The sequence below is a fragment of the Lepisma saccharinum genome, chromosome 7 (assembly GCF_977018435.1).
Source record: "Lepisma saccharinum chromosome 7, izLepSacc3.1, whole genome shotgun sequence".
NCBI classification, from domain to species: domain Eukaryota; kingdom Metazoa; phylum Arthropoda; class Insecta; order Zygentoma; family Lepismatidae; genus Lepisma; species Lepisma saccharinum.
The window spans coordinates 54380198-54403275 of NC_139235.1; the positions used below are offsets into that span (position 1 = coordinate 54380198).

The 23078-nt window shown below is 37.2% G+C and overlaps 1 protein-coding gene across 1 annotated transcript in view; it reads left to right on the forward strand.

Moving 5' to 3' along the window:
* Positions 1-23078, forward strand: part of LOC145989861 (zinc metalloproteinase nas-13-like) — a 432531-nt gene that overhangs the window by 303869 nt on the left and 105584 nt on the right. Inside the window, exon 2 of the mRNA XM_083125321.1 lies at positions 573-599. Within this exon, the coding sequence (XP_082981447.1) occupies positions 573-599 (27 nt within the window). The remainder of the gene's footprint in view (positions 1-572; positions 600-23078) is intronic.

Genomic DNA, 23078 nt, shown 5'->3' on the forward strand with positions numbered 1-23078 from the left:
GGTCCGTTTGCCAAATGCATACGCTATTAACGTTTTCAAAATTTTTCAACGCTGCAGAGCGAAGCACTGAATGCGGGTAACTCCAGTCACCCATTACGCAATCCCGTTTCTCCCACTGTTCATTGGTGGAGCCTCTCGCGTCACTACTTCCGCAGAGACTTGTTCTCGTTCATCTGGTTTACAGTTAGCTGGTACGGGGTGAGGTATACATGCACTCAGACACACTCACCGTAGACATTATTGCTTCAAATACAAAAAATTCAGACAAGTCATCTGCAATAGTTTCTGTGTTACATAACGTTCAAAGACTTTAAGCATTATTTTGTGACACTCTGCTCGTTTTGAATTTGTAATGAAGGGGTTCCATGTTCGGTTTCCTGACAGGGTAAAAAATACAGTGCTTAGAATATCACTGCAAATTGTAGTAATACTAGTACATCTCCTGTGTGTGCCACAAGAGATTAGCTTATCTGAGTAGGAAGTTTTCTAAGAACAGAGTTTGATTTTTAAAAATAAAACATACTAATTGTGGAATACATTGTGCGTATTGATTGTTATTTCTTCTCTTTCAGGAGGGAAAACGAGACCACTTGCAAAAGGTTAGTGAGGAAAATAGAATTAGAAATGAGGAAGATAAAATTCTGTAAAATTTGTTAAAGCTTTAATATGTCACCGTCTTTTTCTCTCTCTGTCTGTGCATGTGTGTGTGTAAGTGAACAATACTCTCTCTCTCACACACAAACACACACACACACAAACACAAACACATAAAATGAAAAAGTGGGATAAAGGAGAGAGATGTATCGTTCGCTTTCAATTGAATCAGGTGACGTGAGAGCGAAGTAATTCTCGCAATAAGTGTGCGAATTAACAGGGGGATGCCGGGGATTTCCCACTCACCAATAAAAATAAACCTTGAAGTAGAATAAGTTGATTGTTTCTACGGACGACTTCGTTTGATACCATAGCCTATTTGGACTAAATTAAGCTATATTTTCATATCTTCTGGTGGATTTAGCTAATTCATAGGTGTAGCAAATTGTCTAATCAAGCTACGAATTCTAAATACTCGTACTATGATGATTAACATTCTTGAATGTCTGGCTTGGGAATATTCAACTCTCAGGGTTACGTGACTCTGTTGATTAGTTGGGTGTCTATGCTTCTTCCTTCTCCTCTCCTCCACACTTGCAGATTTTATGACATCATGAATTTTCTGACCATGCTCACTTCCGGTTTTACCTACTTTCGAGTTATCTAGTTCCGGTCTTACCTACTTCCGATTTTACCTACTTTCTTTTATGCCAGTATTGCCAAGATTGGTCTGTATGGTCTCCTTTTCTATATACAGGGTGTTTCTAAAGGTCGTTTACAACGCTTGGGAGGTGATTCCTCACACGAAAACAAGCAAAAAGTGTGAGTTCCATTTTTACGACTGAGGCTTCGTTTCCGATATATCACATCACCCCCTTTCCTTTGAAATTTTTGCGTTGAATTCAATATGGCGGTCAACAATATGCCGGATCTGCGCTTAACACACACGGCTAGGGATCTCCCTGTGCCTAACCTATTTCTTTCATGACCAATTATACCCAGGATAACTCCTTCACATTTTGTATTGGGTGTTAAGGGACATTTGACTCTTCATAGTTCATGTAATCGGGCTTTTATCAGTCACATAGTTACACATATTATTTTGTATCTTCTGATCCCATTGCAGTCCCAGAATGATTTTTTGATATGTTTTAGAGTATGGTATGAGGGACCAAATATATTTTGTTCACGATTTTTGGTGATGACATGTTTTGAGATATTCAAGGTCAAAGGTCAAGGTCACGTGACAAAATTATATTTTTATCCAAAGGTAGGCTTGTTATATATCACTGGAAAGCTTGTTCAATTCCCTGTACAATAAGCTTTATTTGAGCTTCCTAGGCGAAATAGGGGCGGAGTTACAGCAGATTTAGTATAGCTAAGCGGGCTCAAAAAAGGCATTTTCTGCAAACTTTGACCTTGAATAATTTAACAATTACAAGACGCACGAGACTAAACATTTTCATAGTTACTAAGTTCTATGCATAGTTTCAATTCCCCAAATTTCATGAAAATCGGAGATGGTCAGGTTAAAAATTGCACATATCTGTGTTGATTTGGAATGGAATGACTCCTGCGCAGCTCTTCCTATACTGATCTCTTTTACGTCACAGTGATCGCGTTCGAACATTCTTGGTATGGCTCCCCACCCCCTTTGTGTGGTGAAAGTGACATCTTCAGTTGGTGTACAGTGACACGCACTGTATGTGCGTAAGACATTGTAGCATTTGTTGTTTGTTGTGTGTGTATGTGTGGAGGGGGGGATTATGTAGTTGTCGCGTGTAAAAATACACGTTGTCGCAATCATCTGATATTGTGTTTTTCTTTCCCTCCTCATGGTGGAGTAATGTGTCTCTCGTATGCCAAATGACGTGATTCGTTCATTCCTCACGTGTAAGTGGGGTATGCAACCGGGCTCAACTTTTCGGATTTTGTGTTCCGTGCTCATGTTTTGATGTTGGAGGTCGGGATGTGTTGTCTTTAACGCATTTCTCATTGTCACGGTCCTTCTTGCTGCGTTACATACACTTTCCATGCATTGTTCTTGCTGGAAATCCCCAATTCCTTTGAGGACTCCATCGCGCATGCGTGCAGTGAACTTTTCATAGTGACTTCCGGACTGAGCACATACGATTCCCTTGGAACCGCCTCTCTATCTGTGATAGTATTCGTCCCAGTTAGGTGTGACGTTAACTTTGTCACCTCTTGCGAGGCTCCTATATCGGAAACGAAGCCTCAGTCGTAAAAATGGAACTCACACTTTTTGCTTGTTTTCGTGTGAGGAATCACCTCCCAAGCGTTGTAAACGACCTTTAGAAACACCCTGTATATAAATAGTAATACCCAAAATATTTTACTATTTTTGATATACTTAAGCATAGACTAGTTTCTCTAGAAAAATCTATATACTGAGATGGTTCTTGCTGAGGTGGTTCTTGATTTCCCTCTTGAGTTGCATAATCTATTTTCTGATTTGTCACCAGCTTCTGAGTTTAGGTATCCACCTGAATCAACACAAAAGAAGTTTCTGATGACCCTTGCATCTAAAAAAAAAAAAAAGATGTATTATTGACTAGAAGAATCTCAAATTTTTAATGGAGAAAAAGGTTCATGTAGTGCAAATTCGAAGAGTTCTTAGATTCAAGCATTCAGAGTTGTTGAGGCCTTATATTGAAACTAACACAAGATACAGAACAGAAGCTACTTCAGATTTAGATAAGGATTTATTCAAATTGATGAATAATGCTGTCTATGGTAAGACCATGGAGAATATTAGGAAGCATGTAGATTTAGGACTAGTCTCTGATCCAAAAAAGTTTAATAAGTTGGTGACAGATCCAAAATTCAAATTGAGAACAATATATCATGAAGATTTGTCACTCTTTCAAATGGAGAAGCCATGGATCAAATTTAACAAACCTATCTATGTGGGAGCTACAGTTCTGGATATGTCCGAGCTACACATGCTGCAGCTTCACTATGATACAATGAAACCTTTTTATAAAGATGATCTTTCTCTTCTGTGTATGGATACAGATATATCATGTCAAAATACCTAATCTGTATGAAGACATAAAACACCCTAAGTTGTTTGATTATTTTGATATATCTTCATGCCCCCCTAGTTTTGATATTCCTTCCAACAATAAAAAAATACCTGGCAAACTAAAATATGAAAAAAGTAATGATATTATTAAAGAGTTTATTGGATTTCGAGCAAAGATGTATGCGATTTTATAAGAGAAAGACACTATCAAAAAAGCCAAGGGAGTAGGTAGAACTATAATAGAGAGTAAACTTTCCTTTGATGATTATATTAACTGTCTCAAAACTAAGTCTCCCAAACTGAGGGAGGAGAAGAGAATCCAAAGTGTTGATCATCTATTAACAACAAACGAAGTAAGAAAAATTGCCCTGGATTCAGAGGATGACAAGAGACAGATTCTCTCATGTGAGATACACACATTAGCATGGGGTCACTATCACCTGAGAGAGAGCAATCAATGTAATATTTGCCAATAAAATAAACATGAATCTGTTTGGATTTAGAGAACGAGCTATGAAAGTGCCTGTTCAGATAGCTTCACCAAATCTCACTAATCTCTTGTCTAAACTAGATGGACTATTAATTATTCTCTTGAACAGTTTCCTAACAAAATACAATGATGCTACTGGTAAAATATTTTATATTTTTACTAACAATCTACATTATTATAAATTCCCCATTGGTGGGAAACTACAATATACCATACATCCTGAGAACAAGGATGAGACAAAAATATTTACTAGGAGTAATATCTATTGTATTAAATATGATAAGATGAATACTATCACCACATATGATATATCTGCAAATGATTGTCTGTATATAGAGTTGCTGGGAGATTACAACAAACTTAAACCTTTGTTTTTGGAGTTGAAAATCACTTATACTATAATAAATAACCATTACCAAAATGCCTAATGATATTTTTGGTCATACAATACACAATGATCACAGTGATGAAATTCTTGTACTTGACATTAGAGTAAAAAAAATACTATCTGATCTACGAGCATTACAGGAAACTCTCAACTCTAGTCTCCAATCTAAGATAGCTAGCCTCCAGTCTCAGTGTCTGGATCCTATACTCAAAATTAATGCTGAACTCAAATCCTTACTGCAAAAATATACTAATTTTGCCGCAATGGACAATTTTCAAAACTTAGAGGAGAGTGTAGGCAAATTAAAAAATGAGCTTGAGGGATTCAGACAAGCCCAGTCTACCAATGCTGAACAAGTGAAACAATAATTGAATGATCAAACAAACAGTATTCGTACAAAGCTACAAGTAATTATCCAGAGCATCAAAACTCAAGAAGATTATGGTAGTATAATTGTTGATTTACTTGAGCAGTTTCAATCCTTTGAGATTCCTACATTAGAAAATATAAAAATTGAACTACAAACAGATAAGCTACACACTGCTATAACTGAAGTTCAAGCCAAACTTCAAATACTGGAAGATATTATAAATAATCTACCCTCCTCCAGTGAACTTAATGCCATTGCTCGTAATGTTACTAACATCAAACTCCAGCTTGAGATTTACGAGGATTTTGGGAAAATTCAAAGTACCATAGACCACATTGAGGATACTTTTTCAACTATGAAAAATGAACTAATGAGTGTCCAGGAAATACTGGAATCAAAATTACCTGGCATTACCGAAACTCTGAGTATATTCCACCAACAAATTACTAAGCTGGAAAATCTGAACACTGAATCTGAATTATCCCACTTCCATCATTTATACATGACATACAAGACAAATTAAAAACACTTCAGCAATGAACACCTACAAAAAATTACATAACACAACTCCAAAATGCCGTAAGTACTATAGCTAATGCCACTGAATTACATGCTGTGAAAGAAGCTCTGACTACACTCCAGAATACTGTAGCTAGCTTACCTACTTCTCAGAAACTTAGAGCTGTGAAGAGAGCAGTAAATTGAATACTCACATCTGAGGATATCAAAAATATTCAGGTGGAATTTGCACAAATTCAAGAAACTATTACTACTTTGCCCACCAACCAAATTGTCAGTTAACTTCACTCATTATTTATGGAAATCAGAAGCCAAGTACATGATCTCTCTAGCCAGAGCTCCAAATTAATGCTTGTGGAGAGCTTACAGCAGATTATCTCAAACATCAAGCTTCAAATTGGGACTATAGAAACAAATCAAGAATCAGCTTCATCAAGTTTTACCACCCAGCTCCATGATTTGAAAGAGAAATTTAAAAAAAACTCTATGTGGATAAGAATCAAACTTGGCTATGATGAGGTTGTTCGTACTATAGGGGTACACTTGGAACCACTGCTGAGCAGATTGGATGGAGTGAAATCTAGTCAGTTATTTTCTGTTGAGATTGTCAGACTTCACAGTATTCCAAATACACGAAGGCACTGGACATATGATAAGGCTGGTAATATTTACACATTATATCCCTATAAACAAGCTCATGAATATTTCCTCAATGGTACTATTCAATTTTTAAAGTTTGTATATTTGAAAAAGCGATAACAATTGCAGGTGCCACTCTTCACCATACAATGAAAAGATGGTGTGTTCAGAGCACTTCAAATACCAATAGCATATTGGGATAATACTACAAATAAATATAAAATACATGAAGATAAACAATTGTCTGTTTTTGATGTTGAAACTGGTGACTAATTATTGTTTGAAGTCTAACAATTGTATCCTGAGAATAATCACTTGTATGTAATCTTCTCTTACCAGACTCAAAGTCTAGGCAAGATATAGTCACACAGACCAGCTCGTCGTAACTACAAACGACTATCTGTGGTAAGAAAAGAAATTGATGATCTGTGGCAAGCAGATCTGGTTGAAATGAACACAGGAAATTTGAAAAATCTACATAAATTAAATCATGGTTTCAAGTATTTGCTTACTGTAATACATACTTTCAGTAAATATGCTTTGGCTGTTCCTCTGAAATGTGAGACCGGAGCTTGTGTTACTAAGGCCTCTAAGTCTATTTTCGAGCAAGGCAGAATATTTCATCACTTACAGACATACAAAGGAAAATAATTTTACAATTCCACAATCACCAAATTAATGGTCCAGTATGATATTGGACATAATTAGCATAATTGAGAGATTCAATAGGACACTAAAAATCATATGTGGGAATAGTTTAGTTTGGTAGGTAACTATAAGTGGGCAACAATTTTATCTGATCTTGTTCACAATTACAGTAACTCTATACAAAGAACCATACATATGAGGCCTGCTGAAGTGACTAAATCTGACGACGTACATTTAATTTCCACTGTTTACTGTCCTAAATATCAACACACAACCAAGAAACCCAAGTACAAAATAGGAGATCAAGTAAGAGTTAGTAAATTCAAACACAATTTTGAAAAGGATTTTACTAACAATTGAAATACAGAGTTGTTCACTGTAGTTGAAATCTTACCAGGGAACTTGTATACATATATAATAAAAAACAATTGCAATGAAATATTGAAAGGAAGATTTTATGGAGAGGCACTTAGCAAAACTGAATACCCAGATACATATCTTATTGAGAAAATATTACGTAGAAAAACCTAAAAGTTATTATTAAAAGTGCTGAGACTTCCAGAAAAAAATTGGATTACCACATACCAAACAATTCTATGACAACAACATGGAATGTGGTAAGACGTTTGGCTGATTTACTAGAAACTAAAAAGAAAAATGGTGAGCTGCTCACTGACAATCTCAGGCCCATCTGGTTGTGGAAAAACTACACTACTTGTAGATAAATTTCTGCTTGCTCCCAATTGGTTAGACTGGATGAACAGACACTTGCATGTTTTCTCAAAAAGTTTAGAACAACCCAAATACCAGCAGCTTATGAAACTGTATAGCTACCTTTAAATCAGAAATAAAGCCACTTGACCATTGCCTTGAAAACTCAGTTGAAGTCTTTGATGATCTAATTTTAGAAAATCAAAATTAAATTCGTAATTATTTTACTCAGGGTCGTCACAGAGGAATAGACTGTTTTTACCTGCCTCAGACGTTTTCTAAGATTCGTAAACAGTTGTTTCGTGATAATACAAATCTAGTTTATCTGTTTCGTCAGGACCACACTAATCTAAAACATATATATAATGACTATGTAGGAGAAGATTTAAACTACCATCAATTATCAAAATTCTGCTACAATTGATATGACTCAAAAACCAAACAATGGAAAATATAGAAACAAAATTAACAATTTTTTGAATGTTGAGTCATTATAAGATACGTTCTGACGTTATAAATAACCTATAAAAAATGACAAAACATAAAATTGAAGACAATTTGAATTTACGTGACTATCTGGATTTAAAGGCTGGAAATCCGAAAATAGAGGATACTATGAACAGCACAAGCGTAAAAAAGGTAAAGTGCTTCCCTGTGCATGGTACCACGCCATGAAGGCGTATAAGGGGTGTGGGGTAACGCCCCACACTTTCTTGATCCGGTTGTGAGTGTGGGTGATATGATCAGTATCACGCCCCTCACCGCCTTTACCCCTCAGGGTTTCCCCCAGGTACCCATGTTATTCGACGCTGGGTGGGCGCCGGGGCCGCTTCCATCGTTAGAAAAGTTCCCGGATTTGAACCGGCCGGGGATCGAACCCGGGACCTTTAGCATGGTAATCAGACGCGTTACCGACTGAGCCACCGCGGCCTTACCACAAGCGTAAGGATCAACCAATTATTGATGCTATCAGTGGTCTTGGTAGAGAAATTATGGGTGTTACAGAACAAAATAAGAATGTTATGAATGAGCTAGTGCCTCTTGCTGCTAGAATTTATGCAGATTTTCCTCCAGTATCCACACTCCTCTAGTACTCCAACAACCACCTACTAAGGCCATAAGAGAATCAGAAAGAATTGAGTTAGGTCCCTTGGCAAGAGATTACCTGAGTACTGGGAAATTTGACAAAGATGAAGTGTTTGGATTGTATCCAACAATGGAGCCTAACGAGGGAGTAGTCTGTAAAAATGGAAAATCTACTGTTACATTTCAAGGGGAAGATGTGAAAGTCAATTTGGGTGGGGATAATAGCTGGTCTATATATTCTGGCACTGTGGCACTGTGGGAAATCATCACCAAAAACACCCCAAACAGATGAAGATTACAAGAGTTGCTCAGAAATTTTAATACTGTCTGATTCACTATACCAAAACAATGATGCTAGTCAGAACAGAGTTAAATCTAGCAGTGGGGATTAATACAAAAGTTTGATTAAACCTATATGGAACCAACTCAAAACTGGTAGTGGCATTAAACACTACAATACTCTACCCAAGGAGTTTGTGTGGGTGAATGATGTGAGAAAACTAATAGATATATTGTTGGTCATAGCAGGAGAAGTAAATGCTGGCAACACTAATTTTTATAATGAAAAAATAGGCATTGTAGATATGATTAGGGCTAAACTAGCCAATTCTATTTTAAATGACAGTAAAGGCATAGGATACTTAATTAAAATTATTAATACTCTACCTCCTAAATTCTGTAAGGGTCCGTTTTTAGTTAATGACATTAATAACAAACTTCCTTTCGAAAAGAAATTACCTGGTTACCAATGCTGTGGTCCTGGGACTAAACTAGAACAGAGACTGGAAAAAGGAGGCAGAGGAATTAATCCTTTGGATACAGCTTGTAAAGTCCATGACAATGCGTACAATACTCATACTAATCTTAGTGCTCGTCATAAGGCAGATCAAAAATTGGAGCAAGCAGCATTTGGACGAATAATCAGCAACGATACTTCATTATGTAAGAAAATAGCAGCATTAGGTACAACCATTGTCATGAATACAAAACAAAAATTAGGGTGGGGACTAAAATGCTAAATACTTATCATTATGAAACCTAAAGGTATTCTATACCAACTATCTTATTCAGATCTGAAATCTATAGGATCCTTAGACAGTCTCCTCATCAAAAAACAACAGGAGAAGAAAAAATCTTGTTTGAGTAAGGGTCATGGAATGAAATTAACTCTTAGTACACCTCAGTTCAAAAGATTACAGAGATCCAGAAAACAGAAATACACTGGTGGTTTCATATTCAGTATTCCAACTATTTTAGCAGCTCTAGGTGCTGTTGGGAGTCTAGCAGGGGGTAGTGCTGCAATAGCCAAAACAGTTATTGACGCAAAGAAGAACAAAGCTGAACGTGAAGAGCAAAAACGTCATAATTTTGCAATGGAGAAGAAAGGCAAGGGTATCAATGCTTTGAGAAAATATTAAAAAAATAGAAACACTCTCCAACTTTTTTTTATTGAAAATTTAATTGAATTACTGGAAGGCACCCACTGGATCTGTTATTACAAACAAGCTAATATTGCTTTTGTTTTTGATTCTTTTGGTGGTATTCCACCATCAGGTTTAGTTAGTTATCTCAATACTCCTAATCTCTATTATAGTGACGAGCGTATCCAGGGTTTTGAGGATGTAAATTGTGGCCACCTATATGTTTCAATGCTGGCCTTCTTATCTCAAATAAATAAACCATAAATTGAAGATTTTCAGAAAGCATTGTGGCATCTAAAGCATCATGGGAGTGTTTCATCTTACCAGTGAGACTTCAATATTGAAACTCAGCTTACATAATGATATTATCTATCCTAAATCTATAGCTTCACGTGCTTTCTACAGTATGTATCTTATTCCCAATATCACAGAACAGAATAATAGGGTTGCAGTAGGAAATTAAAAAAAATATATTATCACTCCTGATCAGTATAATCTTTTAACATTGCAAGCTCATCTGCCTAGAGGTGTCTTACTATCACAAAACTCTGTTACACAGGGTGGAATTGGTTTCTGCAAACTGAAACAGTTGATCTGGGTACACTTGGTAAACTACTGGATTTTGCGAATAACACAAAACTTGCGCTTGTCATCAAAAACATATGTGGAATACCTAAATTCTTGGCCATAGAGACTTTGAATATTCATTGTAATGTAGCAGAAGGAATGATTACTAATTCTGATGGCTACATAGTCAGTCACAGACAAACTGGAATCATAGCAACTTTTAAACCAAATTCTGAGTTTGCAGAGCCAATTATCTACACCCCCTCCTCACCAATTTATTTTGCAGTATCCCACAATCGTATAGACCACATAGAGTTAGTAGTAACCAACGAAAAGGTGAAGTAGTAGATTTTGCAGGTGTTTCTACAACAGCAATCCTAGAAATTAATATATAAAATAACCATTAATATGGAGGATATTAAGAGTTACGAATTACAGTCTTTCACTACCAATCGTCGTACTTTTGCTAATCTTAATGAACCAAACCGTGAGATTGAGATAGATTTTGACGTTGGGGACAGTTTTGTACACTCTCACAGGGATGATTTGCATATCAAATTTGAAGTAGTAAAAAATGAGAAAAGTGAGACATTTTCTTCTGGTGCAAATATAAAACTAGTAGATAATTTTGAGCCACACTTCTTCAGAAAACAAAACATACTGTGATAGAGTAGACTACCAAGGCATAACTTCTACTGCCATAGGAACACTTAAATTTTTCAAAATAGATGCAACCTATTACTAGGCAGAGGAATTTGAATCAGGAACCAAAATCCTGACAAAAAACAACACAGTACTGTTCCCCATGCGTCAACTGCGTGGTTTCTTCTCAGACTACAAGGACATCATATGGAAAGGTGGTTTGAGGGTCACTTTTCGCAGGGCAGCCAATGATAATGATGCTCGTATGCGTTAAAGTACCTTGAATGCAGATGGTACAACACTTACCAACATCCTACCTGAAGCAGCCAAGTGTATCATCAAGACCATGGAGCTGAGGATACCAGTAGTGGAATACGAAACTATTTATGCTCTCAAATACAAAGCAAATATTCAGAAAAATCCACAAGTTCCTATTGGATTTTACACTTACCAGTATGTCCAAAAACCAGCTTCTGGTGGACATTACGAATTTGATGCTACTAATCAATTCAGTAGTATACAGTATGATATGCCAGATTTTGTAATTGCTGGGAGAGAGAACGATCAAGAAAAAGATTCTAAAACATTTGATGATTTCAAGATTAAAAATATTTATCTGAAAAATGGACGTAATGAGATTTTCCCCCTTGAAAATTATAATCTGGACATAGCACAAGATGACTATCTGAAATTATATGAAGCATACACTGCTTACAAAAGAGTGAATGAGGGAAACATAGATGTATACTATACTCCCAGTGAATTCAAGGCACACGGACCAATGTTTGTCATCAACACATCAAAAAGAAAACAAGTTGTAGTCAATGATAGAACAAATATCAAAATTATATGTGAATTCCATGAGCATCTGCCTGCCAACACTTTATGTAGTGCTATTGTTATTGCAGAGAAAACTTTTGTTTATGATGTGAACAATGAGAGAGTTACAGAAAAATTTTAGTTGCTAAAAAATCTTCTTATTTACTAGACTACAATACTACTGTCTGATCTGAACTTTTAAACTCAGTTCTAAAAATACTACAGTATATATTTAAAAATTAATATCCACTTTTCTTAATACTAAATAGTCAAAATACATATACAATTTAAAAGCAAAACAGGGTTTCTCAAAAATAACTAGTAATCAAGTAGTCAGTAGTTTTTCATATCTAAGGAACTTCCTAAGTACCATTCTCAAACAAAACTAGCCACCTGTTTCAAGCATAACCCCAAGTACATTATCAACCAAACAACAGAGTGTCACATGACCCTGGAGGTAGAATATTCCTGAGCTAGCTTAGTTCGGGACATTGCCGAATTTCACTTACAAGTACAAGTTCCAATTCTCAAAATCTGCAAGTGTAGAGGAGAGGAGAAGGAAGAATATAGCCTGTGTAAGATTTTGGTTCCTCTCTCTCCGAATGAAAGAAAGGTGTGGTTAAGGTAAAAGCCAATAGATGGCACTGATCACGTGTTACGTCATTCAGTTTGCCGGTTGGATGTAAGAATCCTGGACCCAAACACTCCACTTCCAGCTGGCACACGTTCAAAATCACAATCCAACAGGGCACTCGACGTGAGGGGAGAGGTCAACCTGGGACTTAGACGAACGTAGTGGTGATGGTTTAATTTCATTTCTTTCGTAGAGAATTAGTTTAATATTATTTTATTTAATATTGTAGAGTTGTTCGTAGTATTATATTAATTTGCTTGTTATCTTTACCGAGTGATCGTCATTACAGACAAGTAGAAAAAGGGGAAAATTTAACATAGAAATATTCTTTTATGCAATCAGATAAACATGGATGAATAATGATACCAATTAAATAATCAGCAAAAGGAGAGAAAGTCAATTATTAGTTAAGGATAACTATTGAAAATTATTTTCATATATATAATATTAATGTTATCGTTGAGGTCATAATTGTTAATGACAGTTTATGTATGTATATATTTATATATATATACATATATATATATATATATATATATATATATATATATATTGTTCTAATACTACATTTAAGTTTTGTTAAATAAACTGTCATACAATTCTACCCAGTGAACTTTATATTCTAGTAATTAAAATACTTGACGTAGGGTGTGCCACGTAACTATGGGGGTCCAGTATGTATGTTCATAGCTATCTTTCATCGGTCAATCGGAAGGGTATATTTAATCCCAATTGAAAACAAATAATCTTAAATCCGAACCAGAGCATGAAAGAAAGTGCTACAAGAAGCATACTAACATATATACACACCCAACTAATCAACAGAGTCACGTGACCCTGAGAGTAGAATATTCCCAAGCCAGACATTCAAGAATGTTAATCATCATAGTACGAGTATTTAGAATTCGTAGCATGATTAGACAATTTGCTACACCTATGAATTAGCTAAATCCACCAGAAGATATGAAAATATAGCTTAATTTTAGTCCAAATAGGCTATGGTATCAAACGAAGTCGTCCGTAGAAACAATCTACTTATTCTACTCCTGGCATAATAAAATTATCTTCTTCACTGCCAGGGATGTTTTTATTCCTCTCAAAGAAAATTAGATTGAAACCATATATACATAATTTCTTACAAACACAATTGTAAAAATAATATTTTTGTCCATTAATGGTCCAGTGATAGTCATCAATGATTTCCGTGCTTAAAAGTATGGACCTACAGCAACGGCTGGGGGTTCGTCGGGCTGATCACCCGTCACCCCCAATACTGGTCTAAGACCTCCACGCTATAACAGGTGACGGAGGAACAGTGTGGGAGCGAGACAAGCAGTCGGTAGGTAAGCCAAAGCCCTTCAAGGGCTGTAGCGCTGTGGGTTTAGTTTAGTTTAGTTTCTTCATTTCAAAGCAAGTGAAAACTTGAACTAGGAATTCCGTCTTCCTGTTTCCAGTTTCAGCAGGTTTTCTACAGATGCCCTTGCTCGTAACAATGCTCCAAGGAGGGGTGGGGGGAAGAGGTCGGTGAACTCAGATAGGAATGGTCTGCAGTTCCGAAATAGATCCAAGCCGACATATTTCCGCGAAACAGGTGTTGTGGAGGAACCAAATATCCTATGTATAATTCCTGGACTCCCTCCTGCTGTTTCATGTTCACAACCCCGTTGTCCGGAAAGCTTTGTCCAGATGGGCGTTTCTAGCTTTGTCTTGAACTATTCAGTTGAAGTTTGGTGTTGGTCACAGGGTCAGTAGTCAGTAGTCAGTTATCGGGTGCATCGGAAACTTGTGATTAACAAGTAGTCCATCGACAACCGCGTCGTATCATTGTTAACATAAACATATCAAATGTGTTTCTGAAAATGTGGATACAGCGGAAGAGAGAAGACGTCTTTTTAGAGGTAAGCAGTAGAATAAAATTATTCTTGATCATTTACATAAGATGAAGCTATTGTGGAATGGTAAAGCCGCCAAAATTAAAAGCTTAACAACAAGGTGTTCGATCTATTTCCAATGAAGCACATACATTGATTGATTGATCTGGTGTTTGAAGTTCACTTTATGCACAGTAAGACTAATCGGGACTGGACCTACAGTTTAAAGTGGGATCCGAACCACTATGTGAAGCACAAACATTATTCCTTCACGAAAAAATCAGTTACGTGTTCAACGGTAATTGCCCCTGTTTGAACGTATACATTTAAAACTGAACATTGATCGCACGGTAACACATCGAACCACATTTCGTCTCAAGCTGGCTTTTCTTGGGGGGATGGAGGCGCGGGGGAGCAGAGCTGACCTGGCGAGACAACCCGGGCAATCTCCCGAGGCCTAGCGCTACAGGGTGCCTCTTGCCAGATAAAAATAATTGATTGTGCATAGTTTATTGTGGGTTTATATGTCCCTGGTTGTTCCAACGAAGCAATTAGTCGGACTTTTCATAACTACATAGATTCTTTTGACATACTTAAAAATATCCCAAATTATAGAAATAATATTTTAAACAAGTACTAAATAAAATTCGTCTTCAAACATTTCAATCAAAAATTGCTCATCTGCGCTATTAATTTAATTATAAAATCAGGACGTGGAAATATTAATTTACAGGAAACAATGTACGTTCAGCATAGCGCGTCAAAATTAAATATAATCAACGTTTAACCATGAAAAGCAACATCAATTTAGAACCTCACATATTTCTTGGTTTGTTCTGCCTGCTTATTGCTTAGACTAAGGAACAAAATTCTTCGATTTTTTCAGACTTCTGAAAATATTTTGGTTACAAGCTCTGAGTATATTGTATGACCGCCACCTAGGCAGAGACGGCGCTACAGGAGGGGGGCTAGGGGTGCTGAAGCCCGAAAACTTATATTTATATTTTCCTTTATAAATCTTCAATTCGGGCAATTAGATTATCTAGTTCGGTTAGGTTGCTTGCTTTATTACAATGCGTTCTAAAATCAAGAAGGGAGACAGCTACAGATATGTGTGGATAACAGTGGTCACTGAGCCACTGATCATTTGAAACTAAGTAATTAGCGAATCATGAGTCGACAAACTTGCTGCGTAATCTGTTGCCTGCCAGGTAGGTGGACGTATTCAGTGGATGAGAGATTGTTCTTTATTGTTGGCATAAACATAAATGTGTACATTTATTAGCCTCTATAAATCATATCGCTATACTTCCAAATAGATCTAAGAGGTGTGACATCTTTATTTTTTACAAGTAGATCGACGTTCAACATCTAAAGAAGCGTTATGTTTATTTTCGGTTTGTTAGTTCCTCATTCGAGTACCGACAATTGCACGAGTGTTAGCGATGTTCTCTCACTGGTCCATGCCCAAGCCAGGATTCGAACCCGGAACCTCTGGCGTCGCAGCGCGATGTGCTAACTACTCCGCCACGGGGGCCGGCTGGAAATATTAAAATTGGGCTCCCAGCCCCGACAGTCTAGTAATAAAACTGCTGTTTTAAGAGATCCCGGGTTCGATACCAGGTGTAGGTAATATTTCATTAAGTGTTTCGGATTCCACTAGAAGCTGTAGCTCTTGTCCCGATTAGCTTCTGATAGAGGACCATACTACAAATCCATCAACTAATCATTGCAATATGGTCCAAAAATCAGCACGCTTGGGCAATTTTATTGCTCACAATCCTAATCCTACATGTTAATTATTTATCATTTGTGAGGTTAGAAATTAATTTCAGCAGTATCACCACAGCGGTCAAATTTGAGAATCAATCCTTGAAACATACTTAAAATTATTGATCCAATTCTGAAAAATGTGCATAACTTATTCTGAAATAAAATTATAAACTTCGGTAGTTATTTTCTCTAATCAAAGTGTCCAGTTCAAGAGTTGCAACTATATTCATTCCTTTATGTCAATGTATTTGTCTCCTAGCGGAGGTGAATTTGTAGTGAAAATATTTTTGTTCCTTGAGAGTGAGTTGCACCTCATTTCTCGCGTCCTTCCCATTTTTAGACGTATGTTCTGAATTCTAGTCGTCATGGCAAAGAAAATGGTATTATTAACACACTTTCTATTCAAAAATGGTATTGTTTATTTGATGCTTTCTTTATTAACGCGATGGATCAAGGAGACGAGTTTGCCACCCTTACGTCTGAGACATCTGGTGGTGAAACTTCCGAATTACTAGCAGCCACCAACGATAGTTTCGCGAGCGGGCCCAACGCAAGAGTATGGCTTATTCCGCGATGGAATATAGTTCCCCGTTTCATTTGCATTTTCCTCCGTCGCTACAGTTCTTCCTCTACAATTTACCCATTCTTAGTGCAGCACACGAAACGTAGATGTACTTTGGCCGTATGTTATGCGTTAGACTAGACAAGATGCGAAGGTTGTTCTACATTTCAATTTAATTTAGCGGGAAAAAAAATGAAAGGTGTAGTTGAATGTTCCCAAACTACTATAAGGAAGTGTTATACAGTGTTATCTGTCTACAATGTTGCCATTTGATTCCTTTTCTAAAATATAAGTTACTCACTCTGTATTTTACTTACAAATAGCGAAAAATAGTAGGCTATACGCAAAAATAAAACTTTCACCCACAAAATACGAAACACGCGCCGACCCTCGTTCAAGCTCCCCTCCCCATCCTTCCGGGACTGTAAATTTCTTCCTCGCAGAACATTCAACCAACACCCTTCGACTGCTTTTGTTTTGATTTCTGTCTGTCCCCGAGGCTAGGTTGACCAGCGACTTATGGGTTGGAATTTCCTATGCGATTGTTTTGGTGATGGTTATTCCGTGTTGTTACCAATAAATTCCAAAATCTGCATTTCAGGCCTCCTCCATAGCGTAGTGGATAACGCTGCCGCCTTGTGATCAAGGGGACCGGGTTCGATCCCAGGTGGGAACACATTATACAGTGGCTCGGAAACTCCACTGTACGCCAGTTCCGATTTGCCTATCTGAGCAACTAGTGAACCAAAAACTTCGTCGCTTTTCATGGCGAGGTTAAATGTTGAGCCGATGAAGCAGGGAATAGAACAAATGCACTAAAATATCCAAACCATGGCCATAATTCGAACCTAGAGCCTTTAGAACAGAAGTCAGTTCTACACCACCCAGGTGGCAGCTTTGGAATAATACACTCCTTGGTGAAAATGTCGTCTGAGGTTTAATACATGTTGAGTGGCTTATCTTTGGATAACGCCTGCTCAGCGCAACGAGTCCAATTGTCTTTATCGTGCCGTGCCGACCTTCGTGGTCGAATGGTTAGCACAGCGCGCTACGACGCCAGGATTCCCGGGTTCGAAATCCAGTCTTGGGTATGGATGTTTTTTGTGAGTGTCCTTTTATCAATTTCATAATATCATGTCACTCATTCTCATCTTCGCGATTAGCCAAAAGTGGCAGAAAAACGATGGAAAATAAACCAAATAAATAAATCAATCAAACTAATTGTCGCTGTTATTTGGCTTTCTTGGCGAAGCCTTCTCCTTTTCAATCCTCACGATGCTTGGCCAACACTGACATTTGCGACTCCCATTGGGTATAAAAGGCCAGACAGTTCACACCGAAAGCAACATTTGACTACCTGGGACTACATATAAATTAATCATTCATATCGCTATTAAAAATCGTAATAGAAATTATGTTTCAATCTGGAGAAAATAGATATAGAAATATATTAAAGGCACAAATAAATACAACGTCAAGGCAAAATCAAAATATCTCACCAGGAAATAGTGTTATTTTTACGAACATTATAAATTAACAGTATTTCAATAACCAAGAACAGTAAAATAATACTAGTAATATTAAATAATACAACCTCAGAAAGTGGAATATATCTGATTTTACTCTTTCACTCATTCTGTCTTTTATGCAACGCGTAGTTACTTTCCTACTTTTTGTTTGCAAGTCGGCTCGCAAATATGGCGGCGCTGCGAGAAACTCGTATATTGTGTTAAATCAATATCATTTTTTATTTGCAAATAATAAGATAAATGGTCTCGATCGCTCTACTAGGAGTTGAAACCTTTTAATAGGTAAGTCAATTCAAATATTTCTTTCCCATGAAAAATAATTTCGGCATAAATAAAAGTATGCTGAAATAAGTTCACGAGACACCAAATTCTATTCCCCCCTCCCCGGGGTCAGAAATCTCTGTCAATCAGTGGCGTGACGCAATATCCTAGCAAGGTCTATCTTCCAACGATCACTTCAGAATCCGTCACTTCCCTCCCAGCTTTCTTCACCTGTTCAAAATGTTCCTACGCAAGTCAAGCTCCTATCACGTTTTACTGAACTACAGTTTGTAAGAAAATCAACAAAATGAGAAATCATCTTTTTAAATTTCGATTTCGGCTGAGGAAGCTATGATAGCCCAGAACCTACCGAATAATGTTTCAACTATCCTTGAACCCAGCCCAAGAGAAATTACTGGTGACGCCACTGCTTATCTCCAGGGGGCGGTTGTTCCTCGAGAAAATAGGACCAACCGCCCGCCCTCTCATTGAAAGAAATAATAAAATTTTGATTTGATTTATTTTACTTCGCTTCTTGTGCCACTTTTGGCTAATTTGCGAAGATGGGGATGAGTGATGGTATGATGAGATTGATGAATAGACATCGCAAACGTCCAAGCCCAAGCCAGGATTCGAACTCGGGACCCCTGGCGTCGCAGCGCGATGTGCTAACCCCACCCCTTCATTGAGATAAGCAGTGACGTTACCAGTACTTTTTCTTTGGTTGGGCTCAATGGTGGTTGAAACATTTTTGGTGGGCTTTGTTTCAGTTGTCGTGGCCAAATTAGAGGTTAAATTTTCACGCAAATCAGGTGGCATCAGCGTGATATAGAAACGCGATTATCAATTTATACACATGTCCTCCTCACACACACACGAACGAACGTACGGAAACTGAGACAGAACGGTAATTCTACAAATCGAGCATATGAATTGGTTGTTAAACTACAAGGAAAATGTAACTGAACTGCAGTAATATGAGTAAAACTCTTCGATAGCGAAATTTTTCATTTCATGCGCAAAATCTTCGACTTTAGCATATACAGTAAAGTATGTAGTAAAGTGTGTACCCAGAATTTTTATTTCCTGCGGGGAGAGAATCTCTTGTCAATACTGATTTCTAGAGTGCCCGAAGAAAATAATAATAATATACTGTTGTTATTATCATACACAAGCAAATAGAACACGTTACTTCTAGTTTCAATTGTTACAGAGAAACGAAGCATTGATTCATACACAGAGCAGTAGGAGAAAAATTACGTTTCATTTGACGTCACTTTCTTTCGATAGATTTTCAACGACTTGTTCAGAGATTATTGCACAATGCAGGGAGGGCTTTACTCAATTTCTTCTTCTTCTTCCTTTTTCTAATCCCAGTCATCTAAAATTTATATTTTTGCATCGCTTCTACTTCACTCTCCTTTCCAGTAGTAGTGACGATCTTCCATGTTCCAAATCTCATGTTGTGTCTTCTATGCAGATGATATTTCATGTATTACGAGTCCAACCTAGGGCCCTGTTACCTCGGGACAACTGGCCCTCCCAATATTTGTATCCCCTTATGAGGAGAATGGTAGCCGGGTTATAACCCCCCCCCCCCGCGCACTGGCTGTTTGGTTTGATTTGCTATATTTTACTTCGCTTTTTGTGCCACTTTTGGCTAATTTGCGAAGATGGGGATGAGTGGTGATGATATGATGAAATTGATGAATATACACTCACAAATATCCATGCCCAGGCCAGGATTCGAACCAGGGAACCCTGTCGTTGTAGCGCGATGTGCTAACCACATGGCTCCATGGGTTCTTATCCACTATTCGAAGCACCCCTTTGTACGTACTAAAGGGAGTTCCTCATCCGGCACTTGAGGGATCATTTGATTTTGTGCATTTTCACTTTATTATGATCTTTCAGGTACATAGATCGTTTCCGGTTGTTGGCGAATCGTTTGCTTTTCCAGTACTAAGGGGTACAGGGAGGACATGAGGTGAAACTAAAAACATAATATTACGCAAATACACGCATACTGATCAACACACACATATACAATCAACATACAAGGTAACTCTGGGTAAGATGACATATTTATGTTTGTTTAAAATGAAATGGGAAATGGGAAAAACAAATATTATCACACTCAATATAGTGCGTGTTTAGTTACTGTAAACTAGGAAAGTAATAATTAATTGTATTACAATTGTATTCGGCTCAATGTGAAAAGGTTAAGAAATGCAATGAAACTAAATGCGTCAAAACTTACATTTATCTTCGACAAGGGGATAGTGGAACAACATATGAAGTTTGCAATATCACAAAGAGAGAGAAAGGAAATTGAACACTTTGTATTACAACGTATAAGACTCAGTATACAATGTAAATTAAATATATAGTAATACAAGAAGCATTGAAGCAAAAAAAATGCTTTCGTTTAGAATTTTTTATAATATAAATGGTCCTTTCTGCAAATTTCGTGGAGCAATTTCTTACATTTAATTCATTGAATCCAATCACATTTTGGCCCCTTTTTATCGAAATAGAATCATTCGCATCTTCATTCTCATTGTCACCACTACTCTCTATGAGATTCTATAAAATTTAATTCTGTCGTTCACATAAAAGATGATGATGCGTTACATGTTAGTAGAGCTAGGCCAGACTGTCATTTGGGTATAATCGCACCACTAGTCAGCATGGGGGTCCCCAGGATTCTTTCCAGGTAGGGGCAAACAACGTACTTTTCTTTCCAGGTGGGAACAAAGAAGGCACATTTTTTCCCCATAATAGTGATGCCCCCTCGAAAAACAGTATTTCAGTCCGAAATTATTATGTTTCTTCAACTAATTTATAATAATGAACATGAAGTACTGTAATTGAAATGAAATTATGTGTGAAATATATAAGTTTTAGGTCGACATTCATTTTCCAGGAGGGCGTGGCTCCCCTTGCCCCCTCCATTCCATAGGACCATGATAGTCAGTGTTCCACCTATTAGGACCATAGCATTTTTTTTATCCAGTAAAATCCAGTTGATTTGTTCGTGGCCCCCAAAAGTTTTATCAGCAGGTAAACTACTTTCCATTATTTTCACTCAGTCATTTCCGCTTCTAAATAATATTTTATTTTTAATTTTCATTATTTTTCATTTCTCAAACCCCCACATTGAGTTAAACAGAATTTACTCGCTATTATTCTTGAGAGGGACCTTACGCAGCCAATAGTTTCATAGAATTTAGTGATAATGAATATTTCTCAAATATTCAAGGAAACAAGAAAAAATAAGCAGATATCCGGATGTAAATAAAATAATGAAAACGTTATTGTTATTTCTATTTCTATTTTGCTTACGTCGCTTTTGTAACTTTTGTGATATTTGCGACGATGATGATGAACGATGAAGCGATGGAACAAATACACATGCATATTTGCTTGGGATTCGAACCTACGACAATTTCTGTCTTACCTCCACCATGGAGGTCAATTATTATCATCATTATTATTATGTCATGTGATCAACCAGCATAAATATGTAACAAAAGCTTGGACAAACATAAAATACACGAGTTCAGTACATTTACACGTAATATTTCCTTTTCAATGGAAAAGATAGTCCTGCTCCCAACAGAAGAAAGTTCCTTCCTGGCCTGGCTCTGGTAATCGACCATTCATTCCAAAGAAGGATTCTGAAATTCGACCTTGCCCTTTTGGCGGTGACAACACAGCTCTCTGAGGGAGGGTCGAGGAGCTGTACAGTCCATTCCCCTCCGGCTATTTCGAGGGTATGGCGAACATAGATTTCGCGGATCTATGAATTTGCGGCCGGAATTGTTGGCGTGACAATTATACTTTCTTATATTATCTGCATTAGGAAAGTGATAAAAGACTGTTATACTGCTTTTGTTATCTCGCCAAATTTTCAAGTTAATTGCTCTACTCTTTTTTCTTGCTAATACAAACAATCCTCTCTTCTTTCTTGGCGGTGACGTATATTCTTATTTTATGTTGACAACACAACACTCGCGAGACTCGAAAAACGTTTAGCTAGCAGAAGCTGTCCAACTCGAATATCCCTCCGCCCGCTGGAAGTTCCAGGCGGTGTTGCAGATGGCAGCACAATTTGCCGTGATAAAAATACGTTGCAGGCTTGGAATGTTAATGTAATTGCAAAATAATACGCAATCTTGCCAATAACAAAAGTATAGCAATCGCAGCATAAATGTTTCCTCTTGTGATCTACGTAGTCGTTTTTTTAATATTCTTCTTGTGAAATAAGAAAATTAAGTGGAAAGACGTGAGAGCTGTATTTTGCGATTTATTATTATTTTGCGCTTAATGTAATTATACAATCTATAATATAGGTACGAGTACACACACGGACAAGTACGAAGAACAATGTCCTGCAAGCAGAATGTCGAAATTCCATTTCAGAGCTACACAATCACAGTAGCAATTTAACATGTAAATGAATGGGACGAATTTTCAAGATGGCGGCCGTAGTCTATCCCCTTAAG